At 48.3% G+C, this 24461-nt stretch overlaps 1 protein-coding gene across 1 annotated transcript in view; it reads right to left on the bottom strand.

The window, feature by feature from the left end:
- The window catches only part of MYO1H (myosin IH), a 45780-nt gene that overhangs the window by 3768 nt on the left and 17551 nt on the right, over nucleotides 1-24461 (bottom strand). Inside the window, exons 14-26 of the mRNA XM_043557852.1 lie at nucleotides 22363-22457; nucleotides 18292-18338; nucleotides 15529-15609; nucleotides 14770-14875; nucleotides 13895-14012; nucleotides 9861-9974; nucleotides 6410-6486; nucleotides 4928-4996; nucleotides 3521-3605; nucleotides 2511-2670; nucleotides 1588-1671; nucleotides 716-809; nucleotides 474-529 (exon numbers count right to left, since the gene is read on the bottom strand). Coding sequence (XP_043413787.1) covers nucleotides 474-529; nucleotides 716-809; nucleotides 1588-1671; nucleotides 2511-2670; nucleotides 3521-3605; nucleotides 4928-4996; nucleotides 6410-6486; nucleotides 9861-9974; nucleotides 13895-14012; nucleotides 14770-14875; nucleotides 15529-15609; nucleotides 18292-18338; nucleotides 22363-22457 — 1186 coding nt within the window. The remainder of the gene's footprint in view (nucleotides 1-473; nucleotides 530-715; nucleotides 810-1587; nucleotides 1672-2510; nucleotides 2671-3520; nucleotides 3606-4927; nucleotides 4997-6409; nucleotides 6487-9860; nucleotides 9975-13894; nucleotides 14013-14769; nucleotides 14876-15528; nucleotides 15610-18291; nucleotides 18339-22362; nucleotides 22458-24461) is intronic.

Raw genomic sequence — 24461 nt, 5'->3', positions numbered from 1 at the left:
GTGAGCAGGTATTACCACACAGCGCTTCCTGCCATGGAACCCTGGGGCCTCTCTGTAACCCTGCCACCCCCACGCACAGAGGGACAAAGGCAGCAAGAGCTGAAGTAACCTGCCCAGATGGCGCATGGCTACTAAGTTGTGCCATGTTGGCACCCCGCCACATTGCTGCTGCTAATAGGGGGTGTTTAATGATGAATTTCATGGCTGTGTTTCACTCAATTTCATAGGAAAACCCAACCCGGTTCCTGGGGTGACAGATAAGGACCGTAAGAACAGCAAATAGGTACCTACGGATCATGCGGGCCCCGCAGTCTTTGTTAATACCCAGAGCATCACGGTTGTGAACCCTGCCCATCCCCACGCACCCCTGCAGTTCAACAGCACTTCCGGACACCCCTCGTACAGAAGACGGACCCTGTTCTCACGCTTCGTAAGGGAATCCTGACTGACGCCAGGACACAACACTTCCCTACCTGGATTTTCTCACTGCTGATGAGTTGAAGTACTTTGGGATTAATGTCTCCTTCATCTGGGGAGGGAATCGGAGCACAGTGAATCGTCAACTAAACGCCATCGTGGTGCAAAAGCCACCGGTACCTGCTGGGTTTACGTCTCTCTGTGACCAAGACCTCAACTGTGGGCCAGGAGACTCTCCGGAGTCAGGCGTCACCTTCTGACCCTCTAAGCGAGTGCACAAACGGAAGCACGTACTTACCGATCCGACTGTTGGCGAAGGGCTGGTTTAAGGCTTCTGCATAACCTTCTTTCTTCCCCCTGAAGAGCTCACTTGTAACCACCTTTTGCTGCATCTGGTAACAGAGAGAGGAAAGTACATAAGTGGGAGCCGTGGGGCTCCTTGGGACGGAGGTCCGCGGCACAGCTCACTCTCCGTGATCGGCTGTAGAGGCCTCGTCATACCTCTGCCCGGAAATCACAGCACATTCCAGGCTTTGGCCAAAGTGCCCCTAAAAATTATGCTGGCAGAGACTGGAGCTGACACTTCGTGCTGGGCTCTTGCACTCCCTTCCCAGCAGGGGAATTTTCAGAATTTCAAACAGCAGTTTCCTCCTTCTGGGTCAGAGGTCTGCCTGCAAACTCCAGCCCCGGGGGGCCAGATCCAGCCTGCTGCCGGTTGTTTCTAAGTTTTTGTTTGTTTGTTTTGCAGCCTGGCTATGCCATTCATTCATGTGTGCTGTCCGGCAGCTTCCGTGCTCTGCTCGCAGAGTTGTGTGACTGCAACAGAGATCGTGCGGCCCGCAGACCCTGAGAGAGGACTCTCTAGCGCTTTACGGACCTGCAGACAAGCAGACACAAAACCCTCCAGCAGAGAGGGGCCCAGCCTTCCGTGCAGCGCAGGGCCCATCTGGGCTGTGTTCCCATGGCAACAGCGTGAGCAGAAGCACTTGCAACATCTGTCCTTGAACAAGGGGCTCTGACCTAAGTGGCCTTCTTGTGTTCCATCCCCAACACATGCAGGAGGCATGAGCCCGGTGTGACCCCTGGGCTCCCAGGTGAGATGGTGGGCGAGCGCCGCCCACCCCGGACCTTCCAGCACCTTCGCCACCCACCCAGGCTCCCCGTCCTTACCAGCGCCTTCCTCTCGGCCGTGATCCCGCGACAGTACTTCCGAACCAGGTTCCTGGTGCACATCTTCCTGAGCAGGTCCGAGGCCTGTGTGGAGGACACACGCACGTCTGCTCTACCCGCCTCACTCAGACCCAGTCTTGGGCTGTGGCCACCAAGACAGAGGCTCTGAAAGCAAGTCGAATTCAGTCCGATTTCAAGTACAGCATTAGTATTTTTTTTTTTTAAGTTTATTTACTTTGAGAGCAAGCGAGCATGAGCGGTGGGGAGGGGCGGGGTGAGGGGAGGGAGGGAGGGAGGGAGAATCCCAAGCAGGCTCCTTGCTGTCAGCACAGAGCCTGACGTGGGGTTTAATCCCATGAACCTTGAGATCATGACTTGAGCTGAAACCAAGACTTGGACGCTTAACTGACTGAGCCACGCGGGCGCCCCAGTACAGTATTAGTATTTTAAAGTCCGAGAAAGCAACTAATCTTCCAACCTTGCGTTACCTTTTCACCGTTGCTAAGCTACTGCTTCTCGAACTTGAATGTGTTTGAGTCACCCGAGGACCCGGCTAAAAAAAAGACTCTAAGAACTGCTCAGTGGACCTGGGCTGGGGCCCGGTTTCTTACAGAGGCCCCCACTGTGCTCCAGACACAGGATCCTTGGACCTTCTTTTGAGAAACGCTGTTCTAGGTGATAGTCATTATAAGCCATCAGGAAGGCCATACCAAGGGTAGCGCTATTTGCAAATGCTCTGTGCTAACCAACCTCCATTGGCTTGAGAGTACGAATTGAGAGGAGCGACATTTCTCATAGGACAGCCTTGCAAAGAAGTGCTTCGCTAAAGCCTTTCGAGCCAAGGGAGGTGGCACAAAGATACACCAGCTGAGCCCCGTCACTGCCCGAGTCACTTGCAACAACAATCTGCGTGTCATCCTCACATTTTCTAAAATGCCAGGAGGCCTCAGCCAGCTCTTGTCCAAGACGTTCTTTGGGACATGATACCGGAGGTTCAAGATGTAATTCTTCCGCACGAACACGATAAACTCCTCATTGTCCGGGCAGAGAGGCTTGTTGCGGTTGATGAATCCCTTTATGAACCTGAAGCGGCAAGTGGTTTCTGTTAATTTTCTGGCCCATTTCTTCACGGAGCCTCGGGCTCTCTCCCCACCTGTTTGCAAAGGAGGCCGAAATGGTGCAGGTTGTTTGGGTCGCCAGGTGGGACTACCGTTACATGGCCCACAGGTCGGGTCTGCCCCGAAAATGTGCTCTATTTCACCCATGCTATCTTTGGTTTTGTTTTGAGTGGTTTGAATTAGTTGCTAACAACAATATTGGGAAATAGTACACGAAAGCCAGATTTCCACCCCAACCTTGGGCGGGCGGAGGGGGAGGGGGCGCTGGTTATCAAGAATCTGTGGCAACACTAAGCTGGCATTTCTCCAAGGCAGCAGTCAGCTGGAGTAGTGACTGCCCCTCTGAGGTGGACTGAGCTTTCCAAAGTTAGCTGTAGCTCCCACCATGCCTTATCGTCTTATCCCAGCTCGTGAAATTCACCTTTACCTGCCTGGCATTGGAGGGCAGCTGACCTTGTGACTTTTGAACTAAGAGAAACTGACAGGCGTACTGAATTGTGATCACTGTCCAATTAGGGAGCTCAGAAGAAAGCAATGGACTTAGCCGCAGTCCCCACCATGCCTTATCGTCTTATCCCAGCTCGGGAAACTCGCTTTTTTACCTGCCTGGCATTGGAGGGCAGCTGACCTTGTGACTTTTGAACTAAGAGAAACTGACAAGCACACTAAGTCGTGGTCACCATCAAATCAGGGAGTTCAGAGGAAAGCCACAGAGCTGAATTCTTAGGGGCTGACACCCTGAAGGGAAGATGGGCTTTCGGCACAAAGCCAAAGAACTCAGCCAAGTCCGCAACCACCTTCTACAGAGAACTCACTTTCTTACGGTCCACACAGCCCACTTTCTCCTTTTGGCCAGCTTCCGAGCCAGGGCCCCACGCCAGTGGGCTTCAAGTGTGATGGCTGAAAGAGTTCACTGCCAGCATTAGAAGGTGAGCATGATCACATTTAAATACAATGGCTTTTTTTCCAGAAACATCCATCCACTCCACAAACATCCGGATACCCACCCGCACTCTGCCCGAGAGATGGCAAAGTGGTGAGTGTTACCAGTTCTTATGGGGAGTGTGGGGGGCGGTTCAGACAACTGAACCAGGGCAACAGAGGAACCCCAGGGGTGCCACAGGGAGCTTCAAGGAAAGCCCCACAATGACGTGAGGAGATCAGAGTTTCCCCAGGCCTTCCTGAGGGACCCGTTAGTTTTGTTGCCGCCCGCGGCTGGTCTCAACTGGTGTGTGCTTTAAGTTGTCTACACTTAAGAACTGAGATACGTAAATTGGGACACACAGATTTCTGACTTGCTTCCCAGTTTTTAAGTGCTTTACAGATTTTGTTCAGTTATGCGGATTAGAAAAAATACTTTCTTGTGTGTTCCTCATAGCAGCACTGTTTTCTGTTATAAAAGCAAACAACTGAAACAACCCATGCATCCATCCAGCGAATGGCTGAATTATGAAGTACTCATACGGCACGGGGGGGTGGCAAACTGTGGCCCGCGGGCCATCTGTTTTTGTAAATAAAGGTTTACTGCCACACGACTATGCCCGTTTATTTACATATAGCCTAAAGTACCTTCCTGATACAATGTCAGAGCTGAGTAGCCGTGACCGAGGCCGGGTGACCCCCAAGCCTACAGTACCATCTGGTCTTTAGGAAAGTTTGCCAACGTGTGATACGGTGCAATCCTACGCAGCCGTGACAGTAAATGACCAAACCTGCGCACGTCGACTGGTTGCATTTCGGAAACAAACACATCCCTAAAAATATAAACCGTATAATCTTACAAAATTCCAAATGTGTCAGCCAATAAAACTGTTGTTTAGAGACGTATCCATAGATGGTAAAGCTATAGAGGAAAACAAGGCAATGAGAAATGCAGAATTCCAAAGAGAGATGGGGGCGGGGGGGCAGGGTTGAGAAGGGACAGGAGAGCGACAGGAGACGGGTTCCCAAGGTACTCCTGGTGTTGGCATTCTTTTAAAAGAGTTATTCTGTAAACAGGCACACGCGGTGGGATCCAATAAACCACGTCCGTGGGAGGAATACGGGCCACTCCGTTGCAATCTCGGGTCAACAGAATAAAGACGAGACACACGCAAGGTTTCAAGGCCGAGCAAGGGGAGAGAAGCCACCAAAGGGGCCTGAGCTCCAGGTACAGCAGGGATGAGAGAGACCGCAGAGGTCTGGCTCACTGCAGACGGGCACGTTTCTGTTTTAATTCTTACCCGCGTGTCTCTTTCTCACGTACACTCTCCTCTCTAGGCAGGCTTTGTATGTGGCTTGGATTCTTGCAACTTAAAATGAAACAAAAGTTTTGGTGAGATGGCTTTCAGTTGTGCACCTGCGTGGTAGCGCTTTTCCAAGGGCAGGTCACAAGCAGCCCTCGGGGTGTGCCATGCGGAGCTGACTGGGAAGAGATGGGAAGGGGTGGGCCCATCCTCCCTCCCTTCCTCCCTCCTTCCTCCCTCCAGGGTAAAGAACAGACTCGGTGGTTAGAGCTCCCCACCCCCGTCTGTCTACGGGGGGCCTGCTGGCCCTCGGACCACATGCTTGCTCGCCCTCGAGCTGCCCCGTCCACCTCCCTCCACCTGGGGACTGAATCCCCAACACAAGCCAGGCGCACTGAGGGCCCCACAACCAGTGGCATCCCATCCCCTGGGGGCTGGTTAGAAACGCTGGGGTCCCCCCTGCAGCCAGCACCCACCCAGAAACCAGGTCCCGGGATTGGTGCCCACTGCTGTCAGGGTCCAAAAAAAGGACGGTGGTCACAAGCCCGGGTCCTGAAGGCGGGCAGCCCCATGTTCCAACCCAAGCTCTGCCGCTTACTAGCTGTGCAGCCTTCAGCAAGTTACCAACACCTTGGGCCTCAGTTTCCCTGACTGCAAAGTGGAGATGATACAGCTGCGCAGGTTAGTTTTAAAGAGCACAACGAGGGGCGCCTGGGTGGCGCAGTCGGTTAAGCGTCCGACTTCAGCCAGGTCACGATCTCGCGGTCTGCGAGTTCGAGCCCCGCGTCAGGCTCTGGGCTGATGGCTCAGAGCCTGGAGCCTGTTTCTGATTCTGTGTCTCCCTCTCTCTCTGCCCCTCCCCCATTCATGCTCTGTCTCTCTCTGTCCCAAAAATAAATAAACGTTGAAAAAAAAAATTTAAAAAAAATAAAGAGCACAACGAGGTCCTGAGGGCAGAGGACTTAATACGTACCTGGCACACAGAAAGCACTCAGGTACACGCAGCAGGGTCTGTCTCGACAGACCAGTTGAGATTTCAAGGGAGAAGCCCCACTGCACTCCAGGAGTTTTTACATTTTTTTGCACCCCCAACCTCCACCCCAGAACTTTTCTCATTTGCCGTTCACTGCGCTCCCCGCGCGCCACCCCCGCCCCCTGTGCCTGCAGGCTTCGAGGCGACACCTTCCGGCATCAGATACTGGTAAGAACGAAGTGTTCAAAGCTTCATTTGAGGTTCGGGCCCTAACAAGTGGGATGGCAATCCGGCATGTAAGTTTCCGTGTGCATCCATGACTACCCTCCAAACACGCACTAAGGCATATAAACCCATGTGTTCTCATTCTGGGTTTCCAAAGCGAGTGCTTCTTACGTTAGATCAGACACCATGTGTAAGATGTAACCCAAGCTAAGCCGGTTCATTTCACAGTCTACGGACATCAGGACGGGAAAAAAAAAGAAAAAAGAAAAAGAAAATCATACCTAATTGATGTTTACTAAATTCAAAGGCATCTTCAGTAGCAAACAGAGTTCTGGGGAAACGAATGAATATCTTGGTTCTAGAAGTGAAAGAAAAGATTGTTGTCATGAGTAATTGGCTGGCTTGAATAGTGTCCCCTCGCCAGAACCTCAGAATGTGATCTGATCTGGAAATAGGGTCTTTGCAGATGTCATCAAGGTAGGGATTGAGAAGAGATCTTCCAGAATTAGGGTTCACCTAAATCCGGCATGCGTGTGCATCTAAGAGACAGAACAGGACACACAGGCACAGGGAGGTTCACGTGAAGACAGAAGCAGAGACTGGAGGGAAGTGGCCACAAGCCAAGGAAGGTCAGGAGCCACCAGAAGCTGGAAGAGGCAAGGAAGGACCCTCCCACAGAGCCCGCCGACACCTTGAGAACACTCTTCTGTTGTTTAAAGCCAGCCAGTCTGTGGTCATTTGTTACCAGCCTCAGGAAACTACTACATTGATTTGACTTGAAGTTAGTTCCTTAGGCTTTGAAGATTGATGACAAGGAATATGAGTCTCAGTTTTTGTTTTGTTTTTTAGGTTTTATCTTTTTTCTTTTTAATTTTTTTTACCGTTTATTTTTGAGACAGGGAGAGACAGAGCATGAATGGGGGAGGGTCAAAGAGAGAGGGAGACACAGAATCCGAAACAGGCTCCAGGCTCTGAGCTGTCAGCACAGAGCCTGACGCGGGGCTCAAACTCACAGACCGTGAGATCATGACCCAAGCCGAAGTCGGACGCTCAACCAACTGAGTCACCCAGGCGCCCCAGGTTTTATCTTTTTAAAAAATGTTTATTTGAGAGAGAGAGCATGCACACACAAGTGGGGGAGGGGCCGAGAGGGACAGAGAGGATCCCAAGTAGGTTCCACACTGTCAGTGCAGAGCCTGATATGGGGCTCGATCCCAAGAACCGTGAGATCATGGCCTGAGCCGAAATCAAGAATCAGATGCTTAACCAACTGAGCCACCTAGGTGCCCCCCAGTCTCAGCTTAAAAGAAGATCCCCTTGGGGCGCCTGGGTGGCTCAATTGGTTAAGCGTCTGACTTCGGCGCAAGTCATGATCTTATAGTTCGTGAGCTCGAGCCCCACGTCAGGCTCTGTGCTGACAGCTCCGAGCCTGGAGCCCGCTTCGGATTCTGTGCCTCCCTCTCTCTCTCTCTCTGTGTCCCTCCCCTGCTCACACTCTGTCTCTCAAAAAATAAATGTTAAAAAAAAAAAAAAGGAAATTCCCTCCACCAGCAAAGATAAATTATCAATATGCATCACTTTCTACCTGCCCTACACACCCTGTGAGGGCAACTTACCACCTATGACCTCTTTAGTCCGCCTCCCTTGGGCTGTGTGAAGCTCCATTCCCCTCAGGGATCAGGCTTAGAAATGTGGTTAATACTTGAAGCAGGTCCCAGGACGGAAGTGTAAGGATGGAGAGGGACCAGGTGGCCAGACGGCTGTCTATATGTGAGTGGGAGTTAGGAGTTGACAGGCAAAGCCCCTGATAGATTCGAAGGCAGAGATCCCTGGAGCTGGATTCTCTGTGGCCTGGGAATGCCCATCTATAGCCTTGGGCACCGCTCCCTACCACCTAATTCACCCTGACCAAAAGGACTTATAGGACAAACTAAACTCTTTGCGGTTCGCCCCACGGAGTTCTGCCTCAAACGCTTCCAATGTGTACAAATTTTCTCCTGCTCACGGACAACTACAGCGAGTAGTTGTACAGTAATGTACTCAGAGTTCTAGAACACCACCTTCTGGGATGCCCGAGGAGCTTTGGCATCACAGAAGTCCTAATATCCCCTCTGAGAGTTCCTGCGTGCATGTGATCAATAACAAGACCAAACAAACTCATCTTGCAGGCAAAGACGTTCAACCCAGCCCTGAGTGAGGTAGAGAACACAGGGTTCCTTTCTAACTTCATCTCCTCCCGTAGGCAGTGCTAGAGCCCTTCCAACCACTTGGAGCTTGTGATGTTGTGACTCTTAATAATAAATACATACTTGGGGATGCCTGGCGGGCTCAGCCAGTTAAGCATCGGTTGAGTGTCCGACTCTTAACCACGGTTCCTGAGATCGAGCCCCGTGTTGCTCTCTGCACTGGCAGGGCAGAGCCTGCTTGGGATTCTCTCTCCCCCTCCCTGCCCCTCCCCTGTGTGTACTCTCTCAAAATAAACAAACATTAAAAATATATATATATATTTGGTCTTTGTCCTGTTCCAGTATCACGGCTCCCCAAATCCTTGTAATTAGAGCAACAGGGGCATCTTTTTGTTATATTTGGGCTCTGTTCCTGAAATGGTTTCCAAGGGATAAGAGTGAAATGGGTGTCTTACTAGTCATTAACAGATCCCTTTCGACCACACCACACCCGAGTTTCTGCTAAGGAAGTGATGTGTGCAAAGCCCCCTTGGATAACCTAAGGATGGGAGCCGGCTGCCAGGGAAACCAATCTTGAGATGAGAGTCTGAGAACTTTCAGCCCCGCCTCGAGGTAGGGGAGAGGGGCTGGGGGTTGAACTGATGACCAGTGACTTTGTCAATCGTGCCCATGTAATGAAGCCTCCATAACTGCTCCCCCCTGCCCCCCGCCAAAGAAAGACGTGGCTTGATGTTCTGAGTGTACCTGGAGAGGGCGTGGAAGTTCCAGGCTTCTTCTCCAGACCCCGCCCTATGTATCTCTTCCATCTGGCTGTTCTGGAATTCTATTTTTTTGTAATAAGCTGGCAATCCAGTAAGAAAAATGTTTTACTTTTTCTTTAATTTTTATTTTTGAGAGAGAGAGAGAGAGAGAGAGAGAGAGAGAGAGCGTCTGTGCAAGCAGAGGAGGGGCAGAGAGAGGGGAAGAGAAGTTCTGAAGCAGGTTCTTCACTGACAGCAGTGAGCCTGATGCGGGGCTCGAACTCCTGAACCGCGAGACCATGTCCTGAGCTGATGGCTCCACCGACCGAGCCACTCAGGGACCCAAGTAAAATTTTTTTTCTGAGTTTTCTGAGCCACTCTGGCCAATCGATTGAACCCAAAGAGGGGGTCCTGGGAACCTCCAATAGCTAGCCAGTCAGTGGTCAGAAGCACAGGTGACCAGTGGGACTTGTAACTGGCATCTGAAGTGGGGGGCGGGGGTAGACAGTCTGGCGAGGCTGAGTCCTTAACTTGGGCATTGGACACTACCTAGGTAGACAGTGTCAGAACGGAGCTCAACTGTGGACACTCAGCTGCTTTCAGAAACGTTGTGCAATATTCTGTGTGAGCAAAGCAAGGTGAGCAGGTACACGCAGTGTTTTCTTCACAGAGCTGCACTTAACTTGAGTGGATGGAGGTATCCGCTTGTCAATCTATGTAAATTCCTTTAAAAATTCATCTCCAGGCTCTAGCCGCACACAGGTCAATGCACAAAGCTTTTCAACGGGGATTTCTTGGCCACTTACCTCCCTAACTTGTACTCCTCGGGCGTGTAGCCGATGTACTGGATCAGCCGTTCTACGCCCTCTGCTGGAGGCCCGTGCCAGTGTGGCCAGGTGTCTGGGCACAAGGACTTGTACCTGGGGAGAGGAGAGGCCCTTGCAGAAAGCCTTCGGACCTTCCACTCACCTCCCCCACCCCCACTCCCCTCCAGAGCTCAGGATGTGCTCCGCTGTGGTATGTCAGCTACTCAGCACAATCCAGCAGACTCATCATACCAACTTCCTTGAATTCAATAACGCACACTTGGCAAGAAACATAAAAGGGAGAAACGGTCTCAACGGGGTGGGTTGGGTCTGTCTTCATAGAACAATGACATCGTCAGACACCCCACCCAAGAAACTCCATTCCACTCCTAAGTACACACGCAGAGGCATGAAAACATACGTCCACACACAAGCTCATACGTGAACGTTCACGGTGTCATCACTCATCATAGACAAAAGGTAGACACAACCCAAATGTCCGTCTGCCGATGAACGAATAGATAAATGAACGTGGGCCAGCACAGGAAGAAAAGGTACCGTGCTTGGTAAGTGACGAGGGATTTTTCAAGGGTAATTTTGGACGTAATGCTGATTTACGGACCTGACTTCAGCACACAATACAACTCCCTTCTATATGTGGTCACCATAGACAGAACCATGGTTGTCTGTAACATAATGAAATAAGAGAACGCAGAATTCCAAGTGCCCGTGGACCAAGGGTAGAAACTATATCCGGGACCGCCCTGGCTGGGTTTGAGTCCAGCTCAGGAGCCGGGCAAGTCACTTCACCTCCTCACCCTGTGCAACACGAACAATAACAAGCCCTTCTCGTGGGACCGTCACAAGGCTGAAGGGAGATAATCTGTGGAGAGCACTGGACACAGTCCGAGACTTCAAAAAAATGTTAGCTACATTACTCCTACTATGCTTGTCGCCCTTAATAATGTTATATGGTTCCTACTATTTCAAAATCACATTTTACACTGTTTTTTAAAATTCGTTAATATTTATATTTGAGAGAGACACAGCGTGTGATCAGGGGAGGGGCAGAGAGAGGGGAAGACCCAGAATCCGAAACAGGATCCAGGTTCTGAGCTGTCAGCACAGAGCCCGACGCGGGGCTCGAACCCACGGACTGCAAGATCATGACCTGAGTCGAAGTCGGACGCTTAACCAACTGAGCCACCCAGGACCCCACATTTTACTCTGTTAAAAATGGGTTTATTTTCCAGGAACTATACTTTATGAGCAAGTCCACGAAGGGCAATGGACTGAATGTTTGTGTCGTCTCCTTACTCCTAAATTCACATGCTGAAATCTTAACCCACGATGTGATGGCTTTAGGAGGTGGGGTCTTTGGGAGGTGATGAGGTCATGAGGGAGCCTCCATGAAAGGGATGAGTGTCCCCATAACAGAGGCCTCCAGAGATCTCCCTCACCCTCTTTCCCCCACGCGAGGATATGAGAGAATGGCAGACTTCATGCAACCCAGAAGACAGTCCTCACCGGAACATGACCACGCTGCTATCTCAAGCTCAGATTTCCAGCCTCCCAAACTGTGAGAAATAAATTTCTGTTGTTTGTAAACCACCCAGTCCCCGGTACTTTGTTTTAGCCACCTGAATTAAGACAGGCACTGAGTGTCATGTGTTCTTCCCTGGTTACCTTTCCCGGTCTAGCTACGTACGCACAAAGGCACAGGGGCACGCCAACCCCAGGGAACACAGTACAGCCCCAGGCCCTGCTCCCGGCTGTCCAGGCCACGCCCATCACTAGCACACGTCATCAAAGTTGTCCAAACATGGGCTAGACAGACACGGCGGGGAATGAGGAGATGCCTTAAACACTGGCAGGGAGAGAGACTAGTACGTTCCATCTGTGTAAGTTCCACTAGTAAATTTCAAATGTGAGATACAATAGCTTCCTGATCAAGGGAAGTAAGGCCAGGCAGGGTGCACACATATGATCATCTTTAGCCCCTCCCTGAGCCCCACTGACCTGCAGCCATGCCAGCCTCCTGGCTGGTCCTCCAGCCCACCCAGTTCCCACCTCCAGGCTCTCCGCCCTGGATCACTGTCCCCAAATACCTTCATGGCTCCCTCCCTCCACTTGGAAAGGCCCTCCCAGACCACCTTACCTAAAGAGGTAAAGCCTTCCACCTTTCGACCCTGCTCCTCTTTCCTCTCCCCAGATTCATTTCCCTTCAAAGACATATCCCCACTTGACCGCCTATATCCTCATTATAGCTAGTGGGCTCCCCCACTGGGAAGCAAACCCCATGCTTCAGTGGGGTCTGTCCTGTCCTGCAGTTACCCAGCACCAAGGACAGCGCTGGTACACAGCAGGTGCTCAGTAGTATTTACAGAAAGAGTGAAGGAGCCTCAGGCAATAACAAAATAGAAAAGAAGATTTGTGAAGTGCAAAAAAAAAATGCAAAAAAAAAAAAAAAAAAGGGAACATCAAATGCGCATGTGTTTGGGGGGTAGGGTGGGCGGCGGCTGCTGATTCTGGCCATCTCTACCCCAAGTTAGACTCAGAAAAAAATGGATATGTGAAAACGGTGAATGAAATACAAGTAGCTGATGAGCAAACACAAGGCAAACAGTCTGGTAGTTCCTCAAACAAATGAACATTGAATTATCATACAACCTAGTAATCTACTCATAGGTATACCCCCTCCCAAATAAAAACACATGTCCACATAAAAACCTATGCATATGCATAACAGTATTATTATATGTTATATGCATATTATATGTTATATGCAGAACAGTATTATTCATCATAGCCCCGAGCAGAAACAATCCAAATGCCCATCAACTGATAATGCATAAATAGAATGTGGCCTGTCTATCCACACAATGGAGCATGATTCAGCCCTCAAAGGGAATGAAAATATACACTACAACAGGGATGAACCTTGAAAACACTATGCCAAGTGACAGAAACCAGTCACAAAAGGCCACATGCTGTATGATTTCATGCATATGAAATGTTCAGAATGGGGAAATCTAGACAGACAAGCAGTAGGTTAGTGACCGCTTCGGGCTGGAGTGGGGGTGGTAAGGAGATAAGGGGGTTACAGCTAAAGGGTGTCAGCAGGTATATAAATCATTAACAGAACAGTAAGGAAAGAGATTATTACTTAATAAATGCATATAAGCAGATATTACTTATCAAGGCATGAGGCTCATGGGAGAAAAACAAACATGATCCTTGGTAGAGAAAGATCTGAGGTCACTAAATCAGGGGCTACAAATCAGAGCTGCTAGAAAACGCTCAAGTTTCAAAGGGCAGGATCTGGATGTAAGTTGCAAAATGCAAGAAATCTGATGAAAAATGTAAGCTCGTGCGCAAGGCTTTTATACAGTTGAAGCTCAAAAGCAGCTTAGTATCAGGCTAAAATATAAAATTGCCAATATTCAACCATGGCGACCCACAAAAATAACAATTTTATTCTGCTTCCCTTGAGTGTGTGAGAATGTGTTGGTTTTTTTTTTTTTTTTTGGTAGGACAAATTCACACATAGCCCCCCACCAATGAAGTGCTGGTGCACAAGCAATTTGAGTGGCGGTGGTGGTGGGATTATATCATTAAAACCTTATGAACTTATGTTCACACCACTCCACCTGCTTCTCTTGATAGCCCATGAGGCCGAGAGGAACGCTTCCAGACTGAAGGCTAAACTAGCACCTACAATCACCATGGGAAGGGTCTTCCCCAACTACAGACTCAAGTGGTGCACTGCCCACTCTGCCCCCTGGGTGGCAGGTCTGTGCGTTAACCTGTGTTTCCTGGACTCCAAGAAGTTACAGGCTTAACGTCAGGAAGGGAAGGAGGTACAGCGAATCAGTTTCCTATTCTGCAAAATGTTAGTGCTCATCACAGTCAAGTCTACAGCAATTAACCAAATGGAGTTGCCTGGGGCCTGGCCTTTTATTCAGCAACGCACCCTGACAGTCCTCACACACTAGGTATTTGTACCAGCTTCAACTCAACAAAACCAACTTTACCTTTGCAAGAAATGCTCATATTTCCGCCGGTGTGCAAAGCCAGCCCGTCTCACCCGCAGGTGCTCCATCAGCCCCAGGTACTTGATCTGATGCCTTATGAGCAAGTCATCAAACTTGCCTTTGGAAACACAGAAGGGAGAGTGACAGTAAAGGATTCCATGGCTCCGTTTCAACCAAGACAGATCACAGGCTGCAAGCTGACCATCTGTGGGCTGGGTCTGGCCACAGACATATTTTGTCAGGTTCTAACTCTGTTGTTTTATTTTAATGGGGGAATTTACAGCAAAAATTGGATTTCTGGCTTCTTTAAAAAAAAAAAAAGATATCTGGCCATGCTGGGCTAGAGTCCCACGTGGCAATAACTAGCTGGAAGGTAACAGGGCTGCTCCTTTAGACAGCATGTGCCCTTTGGAGTTCGCCACAGTCCCCTCCACTCCCTATTGCCTTACATCCTGCTTCACTCACGTGCTCTTCCTGCCTGCCTTCTGTAAGCCTCTGACTATACAACTGTGTTACCGACCATGGCATGAGCGTGGAAGATACCCAAGTCCCAGACCATTTGGAAAACTGTTCACTGGCTGGAGAGAAGCAACACTGCTTCCCCCCACCTCTGACATCTGCCTGGCTCAGCTGTGCTGCTCCTGAAACCGGCCAGGCTCTGAGCAATGGTCACTCAGGACCACCAAAAAAACTCCTCTCCCTCCCTATTCATTTACCTTCTATTATTTAAAAATGAAAATAAATCATGTATGGAGAGCAAGGAGCAAGCCTGTGGGGTTTTTGTTTTTTTGTTAGGATTTTAACCCACTGCCACCTTGGCTTTCCTCCCAGCCTTATTTCCCTGAGTTCAGCGTTCAGAACGATTCATGACTCACTGGGTTCTTTCCTCTCATTGGGCTTGATGCAACGGATGTATGAAGGTTCCTTAGAGATGAGGATTTCCAGAAGGCTGCTCAGGCTGTTTTTAAACTGAGTCCCCACCTTGAGAAAGAGAGAGAGAGAATGAACTAAGTAGAGATTGCAGCTCCAAGTAAATACAGAGAAGATTGGCTAGCCCTTTAGGTCCCACCTCCTGACATATTATCCTACCCATTACCATTCTGCCCACTAGGAGAAGGTTCTGAATGTCCTGGCCTGAGAAGTACAGGCTCAGGCTGGTCAAGCAGAAGCCGGACAAGCACCTGTCCAGAATTCCTCCTTCACTTAGCAAATATGTGATCAGCGCCTTGTAAGAGCCAGTATCGCCATTGAGACCATCATCCCCATGCTCTCTTACTTCCTTGTTACCAAGCTTCCTTTATGACACGCTGTTTTAAGTTCTTTCTTTCTTTGATGGTATTTTCCCATACTTTCTTTCACTAGATTATAAGCCCCATGAGAAGAGAGATCTTGTCCATTTTGTCAGCGTTAAATCCTGTGCCCCCTCTACACAGCAGGCACTCAGTGAGTGCAAATAAGCACACTGGTTGCTACGCTTGGAAAGTATATATTTAGTAGAACGTGTTAGCAACATTTCCAGAAAAAGGAAGGACAGCTTAAAATGTATAGGTAACTGGGGGTAACTGTGCCCTCTGGCTGATTTTTGCTACCTTTCTAATTCTGCATGAGCATTTTTTCCCCACCTCCCCACTCACCGTTGGTGGCCTTCTTCGGTTTTCTAACTCAGCCACCAGGAAGCATTCCTTCAGGATGCGATTTTTGGAACTGCAGAGCACCTGCAAGTAAAAGAAAGGAGTTCCACGTTCAGTGTTTCGGAAATCACTAAGGGGCCTTCAGGAGAGCTTGCATAAGTATGCACGAGGTCCCAGAGCCACTTACTTCCGGAGCACTTGAAGAAGTGGGGAAAAGACATAGTCAAACACGGAAGGAAATGTTTAAAGCTTCATTTTATGGTATTTTTCAAGTTTACTTATTGATTTTTGAGAGAAAGAGAGAGACAGACAGACAGAGAGTGGAGGGGGGTGGGGGCAGAGAGAGAAGGAGACACAGAATCTGAAGGAGGCTCCAGGCTCTGAGCTGTCAGCACAGAGTCCAATGCGGGGCTTGAACCCACGAACATCAAGGTCATGACCCGAGCCGAAGTCAGACGCTTAACCGACGGAGCCCCCTGTGCTCCCCAACGTTTCTTTAAATTAAAAAAAAAATTGTTTAATCCACTCTAATTCTGCATTTACAACGGCAGGAAACAGCAATTTGCATACAGGAGAGAGCAAATTGAAATGACCCATTTTGAAGCCAAAACAAAGTGCAAGGAGCTTCAGCCCTGGCTGGTCAAGTGAGAGACTTGGAGATTTTTCCATGAGAAGCCCCCTCCGTGGGTGGGTTTGTGAGGGGCAGGGGCATGGCACACAGAGGCCAGTGTGTCAAATCATCAGGAGACGATTATTACGTTCCCTGTGTTGGCCCGGCCCTTCCACTCCTGTGTCATTCACCGCGACTCTGAGAGAGAGGCCCCACCAGACCCACCTCACCAGATGGGGAGGTCTGCCCGAGACCCCCAGTTGGGAAGGGGTGGGGCTGACAATGACCCAGGGAGCACCTGCCTGGAGCAGAGATCCAAAGTTAGGAATTGCTCCTCTATCCTGAACCCCAGAGGTGGGGACAAGAGGACCTAGAAGTGACAGAGAAAGACCAGGGAGGGCAGAAGACATCCTGAAATGACTGGTTTGTGCGTCCACTCTGAATATGCCTCCCTAACGTTTAAGCTTTTTGTAGACCAAGCTACTTAAAATCCCATTTTTATAAAACAGTTGACTGTTTCAATGCAAAGCAAGGCTCTACAACACCCAAGGTTTTTCTGATCAGTGAGGTACATGGAGGGAGACTGGGACTTGCAGCAGCAGCCCTAGGGGCTAATCTCAGCCCCACCTCGCCGTGTGACCTTGAACAAGTTGAGATTTCTCTGGGTCCGTCTCCTCATCCTCTGTTTGTGCTACCCTGCTATATTCCCGCTGCACCAGAACAACAATCTCTACTCCTCCTTGGGGACTTCATCCTGATGAGCTCAGTCCCCGCTCCTAACATTATACTCATCACCGAACACACACTGAACTCATCTGGGCCTCAGGGCCTTTGCACATGCTGGTCCCCCACCCTGGAGAAACCCCATTTTTTCCAGTCAACAGCTCAAAGTCACCTCCAGAGGGGTGCTTTCTTTGATCTCTTAAACTAAATTTAAAATGTCCCTCTCAGGGCACCTGGGTGGCTCGATCAGTTAAGCATCTGACTCTTGATTTCGGCGCAGGTCATGATCTCACAGTTTGTGAATTCAAGCCCCTGTGTCAGGCTCTGCATCAGTGCTGAGCCTGCTTGGGATTCTCCCTCTCCCTCTCTCTGCTCATCCCCCATTCATGCTCTGTCTCTCTCAAAATAAACTTTAAAAAAGAAAATGTCCCTCTCAATCATATTTCCTTATTTTCTTCATAGCACTTCTCACTGATGGGTAACTTATCGTGTGCAGTTGACCTTTGAACAATACGGATTTGAACCACGTGGATCCACTTACGTGTAGTTTTTTTTTTTTTAACAGCAACATTACTATAAATGTATTTTAAGATTTTCTTTTTTTCTTAATACGATTTATTGTTAAGTTGGCTAACATACAGAGTATACAGTGTGCTCTTGGTTTGGGGGCCTCAAGTTTGTTCTCTGTATTTAAGAGTCTCTGTAAGATTTTCTTACTAACATTTTCTTTTCTCTAGCTTACCTCCTTTTAAGAATGCAGCATATATGATACATGTAACAGACAAAATATGTGTGAATCGGCTGTTTATGCATCAGTAAGTTTTCCGGTCAACGGCAGGCTGTTAGCAGTTAAGTTGTGGGAAGTCAAAAGTCTTACGTGGATTTTTAAAATCATTTATTTTTGAGAAACAGAGAGAGCATGGCAGGGGCAGAGAGAGAGGAAGAAAGAGAGAGAGAATCCCAAGCAGACTCCGCACAGGCAGCGTGGAGCCCAATGCAAGGCTCGAGCTCATGAACTATGAGGTCATGACCTGGGCCGAAGTCAGATGCTTAGCCAACTGAGCCACCCAGGTGCCCAGTTATAGGTGGATGTTTGACTGCACGGAGGATTGGTGGGATCTTGTTGTTCAGGGGTCAATGTATATATTTATCCTCGGCCACTCCCCACCCCCATGGTAAGCCTCGTGAGAGCAAGGACCGCCCCGAGCGGGTACAGAGTTCTGGCACACAGCAGGGGCAACATACACACTTGAATAGGCACATTGGATCAAGGGCACATCGTACAGATGACCTCAAATATCCGTTCCGGCCATGAAGGTCTATCGTAAAGGACTGCAGAGAAAAATCCAGGAGGCCCAATCTAGCCCCCAATCCGGGTCATGGGTGATATCTAATAACCATCAGAAACACACATGGTTAAACTTCACACTTACTTCTTTCAGATGTCTGTAGAGGAGATCATTGTTCTTTTCCAAGAAGCCTGTAAAACGTTGAAACTTTTTTGAGTCAATGGCTTTGCCTAAAAATCCATTTCCATCCCAAGTGATCGCAAAAGGAAACCCTGCAAATAATCTCCTAGGATCAGGTCGGAGTTTCCCAGCCTTGGCACTGCTCACATTTGGGGCTGAAAAGACTTTGTTGTGGGGTCCATCTTGTGAATCACAGAATGTTTAACAGCATCCCTGACCTCTACCCATGTGATGTCAGTGTCACCTTCTCTAGCTGCAAGTATCAAATTGTCTCTAGACATGGCCAGATGTTCCTGGGGGAGTTAGCTCGCCCTTGGTTGAGAATGAGGTCCTCAGAGTTGAATCTATGGCATACACGCCGTACTCTAAACTCCCACTTAGCTATCACAAGAAGGTAGAGATTTTACGCGAAGCACTGTAGATATGTCCTAGTCCCGTAGCATAGAACTACGTATAAACGGAATGACGTCAGAACAAGGAAGGGGGTACTGAATTTCAAGAGGGGCCAGGCGAAGCCGGGTGAGCAAATCATCCCACCACTTAGCAAAGCCAAGCTGAAGCCCCAGGACTCGAGGCACCCAACAGTGTCTTCATACAAAGGAAAACTCGCCATTTCCAATGTTAAAACTCGGTTTATTCAGGGCTCCCTTAAAACCTTATCGGTTACTAATAATTATGTTCGTAACTAAATGACGTTATACAATCAAAGCCAATTAAGAAAAAGGCGTCTGAGACCTAACCTTTTCAGAAGACTATTTGGAGTCACCAAGACTGGCATCCTTATTGTGGCAAAACAGACATAACATAAAATTTAGCATTTTAGCTACTTTTACACGTTCAGCGGTATTAAGCACGGCCACACTGCTGTGTAACCGGCACCACCAGTCGTCTCCAAAATGCTTCACCTTCTCAAACTGAAACTCTGACCCCGTTAAATGCTAACTCCCCCTCCCCCTCCCCCAGCCCCTGGTAACCACCACTTTCTGCCTCTAGGAATTTGGCTACTCTTCTAATTTGACTACGCCTTAGAATGGGAATGATGCAGGGTTTTGTCCTTTTGCAACTGGCTTATTTCACTTGGCATAAGGTTTTCTTCTTCTTCTTTTTTTTTTTTTTAATTTTTTAACGTTTATTTATTTTTGAGACAGAGAGAGACAGAGCATGAACGGGGGAGGGTCAGAGAGAGAGGGAGACACAGAATCTGAAACAGGCTCCAGGCTCTGAGCCATCAGCACAGAGCCCGACGCAGGGCTCGAACCCACGGACCGTGAGATCATGACCCGAGCCGAAGTCGGCCGCTTAACCGACTGCGCCACCCAGGCGCCCCCATAAGGTTTTCTTCTTAGAAAAACTTTTTAAGGGGCGCCTGGGTGGCGCAGTCGGTTAGGCGTCTGACTTCAGCCAGGTCACGATCTCGTGGTCCGTGAGTTCAAGTCCCGCGTCGGGCTCTGGGCTGATGGCTCAGAGCCTGGAGCCTGTTTCAGATTCTGTGTCTCCCTCTCTCTCTGACCCTCCCCCGTTCATGCTCTGTCTCTCTCTGTCCCAAAAATTAAAAAAAAAAAAACGTTGAAAAAAAAAAAAAAAGAAAAACTTTTTAAATGTTTATTGTTGAGAGAAAGAGAGAGAGAGAAGAAGCAGGGGAGGCACAGAGAGAGAGAAGGAGCCAGAGGATTTGAAGTGGACTGTGCAGTGACAGCAGAGAGTCCGACTCGGGGGCTCGAACCCACGAACCATGAGATCATGACCTGAGCCAAAGTTGGACCCTCAACCCACTGAGCCGCCCAGGCGCCCCCAAACTAATTTCTGATAGAACTTTTAACTTAGCAATGCCACTTTTGGGAATTTATGCTACGTATATAACATGCACAGATTGGCCAAGTGAAACATGCAAGGGGGTCAACGACAGCAGGGTTTACAAGAAACAAAACTGGAAACAAGCTGTGTCCATCAAACAGGTCAAAGGACACGGCCCTAGAGGGAGTGCCTGCAGCCTCTCCAAAGAAACGTGGTGCAATCTGTTGGCTGCTACGGAGACTAGATGTGAGTGCGGAGGCAAAAGGTGTGGGTCTGAACCCCAGCTCTGTCACTTACTATCTGAGCGACCTTGGGCAAGTTACTTGACTTCTCTGAGCTCAGTTGCCTTGGAGATTAAAAGAAGGATAATAAAACGGTTCTGTGAGGTGAAGCACTGGGACAGTGTCTGGCCTACAGTAAGTATTGAGCGTTAATTGGAATCCAAATGATCTTGGGCTCCTGGGTGGCTCAGTCGGTAGAGCGTCTGACTTTGGTTCAGATCATGGTCTTGAGGTTAGTGCGTTTAACCCCACACTGGGCTCTCTGCTGTCAGGACCAAGCCTGCTTCAGATCCTCTGTCTCCCTCCCTCTCTCTCTCTCTCTGCCCCTCCCCTGTTCACGCTCTTTCGCTCAAAAATAAACAAACATTTAGGGCACCTGGGTGCATCTGACTTCGGCTCAGGTCATGATCCCATGAGTTCGAATCCCACACTGGGTGAGCTTGAGCCCCAGTTCGGGTGAATATGAGCCCTGCTTCTCTCTCTCTCTCTCTCTCTCTCTGTCTCTGTGCCCCTAGCTCACTTGGGCACATGCTTTTTCTCCCTCTCTCTCTCTCAAAAATAAATAAACATTTAAAGCAGAAACAAGAAACAATTTTTCTCGTTTTCATGAAATGAAAAAAAATGCAAAATAGAGAACACAGAATAACAGTCTGTGTTACTTAAATGCGTGTGCATATATGTGTTATTTGAATATGTATATGTGTCCCCACATATTTAAGTAGATGCAGAAGATATTTCTATTTTCCTGAAAGAAATTACAAGAAACTGTTGGTTCCTGTGGGAGAAACTAGGAGTAAAGGGGACTTTTAGTTTCCTTTTTTGGACTTTTCTGTACCGTTAGGAACTTCTTGCGTTACGTGTATATTATTGATGATGACAGTCAATCAATTATCCACAAAGAGAGATTCATTCCATTTGAAAATGTTTTCTGTTTTTATACCACTCTGAATTCAAGAGAAAAAAATACATATTGCTTTTTAAATATTCTTAGAGAAACTTATTTAAAAGTGAAAATAATTTAGGGGCGTCTGGCTTGCTCAGTCAATGGAGCATGTGACTCCTGATCTTGGGGTTGTGAGTTCAAGCCCCATGTTGGGTGTGGAGCCCACCTTAAAAAAGAATTGTAAAAAGAAAAAAAAAAGTGAAAATAATTTAGAACCTAAAGCAGAAATGACAAAAGAAAATATTTTTTAAAGGTTTTGAAAGACAATGTTCATAGGAACCTTATTAGTAAGAGCTCAAAAGCAAACAACCGAAATGCCTATCAACTGATGAATGGATAAACAAAACAGGGTATATCCATAGATGGAATATTATTTAGCAATAAAAATGGTAACACAGATGAACCTTGAAAACAAGATGCTAAGGGAAAGAAGCCAGACACAGAAGACCACACATTGTGTGATTCCATTTAGATGAAATACCCAGAACAGGCAAATTTGCAGAGACAGAATTGGGATGAAGTGTTCTTTTTTTGTTAAATATTTATTTATTTTGAGAGAGAGAGAGAGAGAGAGAGAGAGAGAGAGAGCGCGCGAGCGAGCACGGTAGCAGGAGAGGGGCAGAGAGAAAGAGGGAGAATCCCAAGCAGGCTCTGTGCCATCAGCGCGGAGCCTGACCTGGGACTCAAACCCACAAACCGCGAGATCACGACCAGAGCCGAGGCCAAGAGTTGCCTGCTTCATTGACTGAGCCATGCCAGGCGCCCCTGGGGCGAAGCGTTCTAAAATGCACAGCGGTGACGGGTGCATAACTATAAAGTGAACAGAGTAAAACTTACCGGAGGGTACACTTTAAATGGGTGAAATGAAGTGGTTCGACAAAAAAGTAATAAAGAGAAAACTTCAAACGGCTTGCTTGCAAGCAGAGCTAGGGAATGTTTGGGGTAGACGTGCAGCCACTTCTTCGGCGGACACAGGGACACCTGCGTGACCGTGACCTACGCCCCACGCACACTCACCTTTGGTGCAGTACGTGACCTCTCCTGCGTAGTGAGAGAGCCGAAACTCCATCCAGCCAATCCTCTTTCGGCCCTTTGGCCCCGCCAGCTTCCGGCTGCAGCAAGAGAGAACAAGACACGAACCGAACCTTCCTAGTTTGCTGTAACAACACGCACCAACATAGAAAGCAAAGAGCGAAAGAGAAGCCTGGAGAAAGGGTAACCCACTTGCACAGCTGGTGGGACGCAAAGTGGTGCGGCCACTGTGGGAAGGACCAGGGAGGTTCCTCCAAAAGTTGAAACAGAGCTACCCTACAATCCAGCAACTGTACTACGAGGTATTTACGCAAAGAATACAAAAACACTAACTCAAAGGGATACATGCAGCCCTATGTTTATAGCAGCATTATTTACAACAGTCAAATTATGGAAGCAGCCCAAGTGTCCACCGATCGGTGAATGGATAAAGAAGATATGGCATATAAACACAATGGAATATTACCCAGCCACAAAACAGAATGAAATCTTGCCATTTGCAACGACATGGATGGACCTGGAGAATATAATGGCTAAGTAAAAGTCAGAGAAAGACAAATACCGTGTGATCTCATTCATATGTGGAATTTAAGAAACAAATGAACAAAGGGGGGGGAGAGACAAAGCAAGAAACAAACTCTTAACTGTAGAGAACAAACTCATGGTTACCAGAACGGACCAGGGAGGGGACATGGGGGAAATAGGCGATGGGGACTGAGGACTTCACTCGTGATGAGCACGGGGTGAGGAATGGAAGTGCTGAGTCCCTATACTGCAGCCCTGAAACTGACAGAACACTGTATGTTAACTAACTGGAATTGAAACGAAGACTTAAAATGTGATCCTTCCCCTGAGAACTGAGGAATTAAAAAACACACGTGAGCCACAGAAGACACACTGATTTGTACAATGAAAAAACTTCTACTTTTTCCAGATGATAACTAAGAACCAATTTGCTACATTTTTATGATGGTAAGTGACTAAAATGCTCATAAAACATCATTTTTCAGATTCTGGTGATGGCTAATTTTTTGTAACCTTTCTTGAAATGAACATATATATTGACAATGCAGATACCCAAGAGGGGGAGGGGCAGAGAGAGAGAGAGGAAGAGAGAGAATTCTCAAGCAGGCTCTGCAGTCAGCGCAGAGCCTGATGCGGGGCTTTAACTCATGAACCGTGAGATCGTGACCTGAGCTGAAGTCAGACATTTAACTGACTGAGCCACCCAGGTGCCCTTCAGTTTTCCATTTCTGATTCATTTCCTTATCCTTTCACTATTCTACAAAAGCGCTGATAAAGCCACCACCATTTACCCGGTCTTTGCCACGGCCAGAAATTACACTAGGTGACTTACGGAGCCACTTACAATGCTCCGCACCAGGTATATTAATAGGTCATGTTTTATAAGTGGCCGAGCTGCGATTCTAGTCAATTTTCTTGGATGCTGTAAACCCTCATTCTCTGGATCTACGTGGCAGTGATGTGAGTACACACGAATGTGAAGATTCGTTGGGTCGTACGCTTCAGATCCACACATAGCTCTGTGTGTACTTTATATTTGATATGTAACTTAAAAAAAAAAGACTATTTCTGGGGTTCCTGGGTGGCTCAGTCCATTAAGTGTCTGACTCTTGATTTCAGCTCCGGTCATGATCTCACAGTTCATGAGATCAAGCCCCGTGTTGGGTTCTGTGCTGACTGCACTGAGCCTAGTTGGCTCTCTCCCTCTCTCACTGTCCCTCCCCCGCTTGCACTCTCTCTCTCTCTCTCAAAATAAACATTAAAAAAAAAAAAAAGGCTTTCAAAAAGAAGCCTATTTCACACCCGTGACCCTGTCCACAAGGTCACGATCATAAAGATACAAAATCTTAGGGACGCCTGGGTGGCTCAGTCCATGAAGTGTCTGACTTCGGCTCAGGTCATGATCTCATGGTTCATGAGTTTGGGCCCCGCGTCGGGCTCTGTGCTGACAGCTTGGACCCTGGAGCCTGCTTCAGACTCTGTGTCTCCCTCTCTCTCTGCCCCTCCTCCACTGTGCTCTCTCTCACTCTCAAAAATAAACGTTAAAAAAAAAAAAGATA

Source organism: Prionailurus bengalensis, chromosome D3 (genome assembly GCF_016509475.1).
Source record: "Prionailurus bengalensis isolate Pbe53 chromosome D3, Fcat_Pben_1.1_paternal_pri, whole genome shotgun sequence".
NCBI lineage: Eukaryota > Metazoa > Chordata > Mammalia > Carnivora > Felidae > Prionailurus > Prionailurus bengalensis.
The sequence above is the reverse complement of the archived record's forward strand: the minus strand, read 5'-3'. Positions and strand labels throughout refer to the sequence as shown.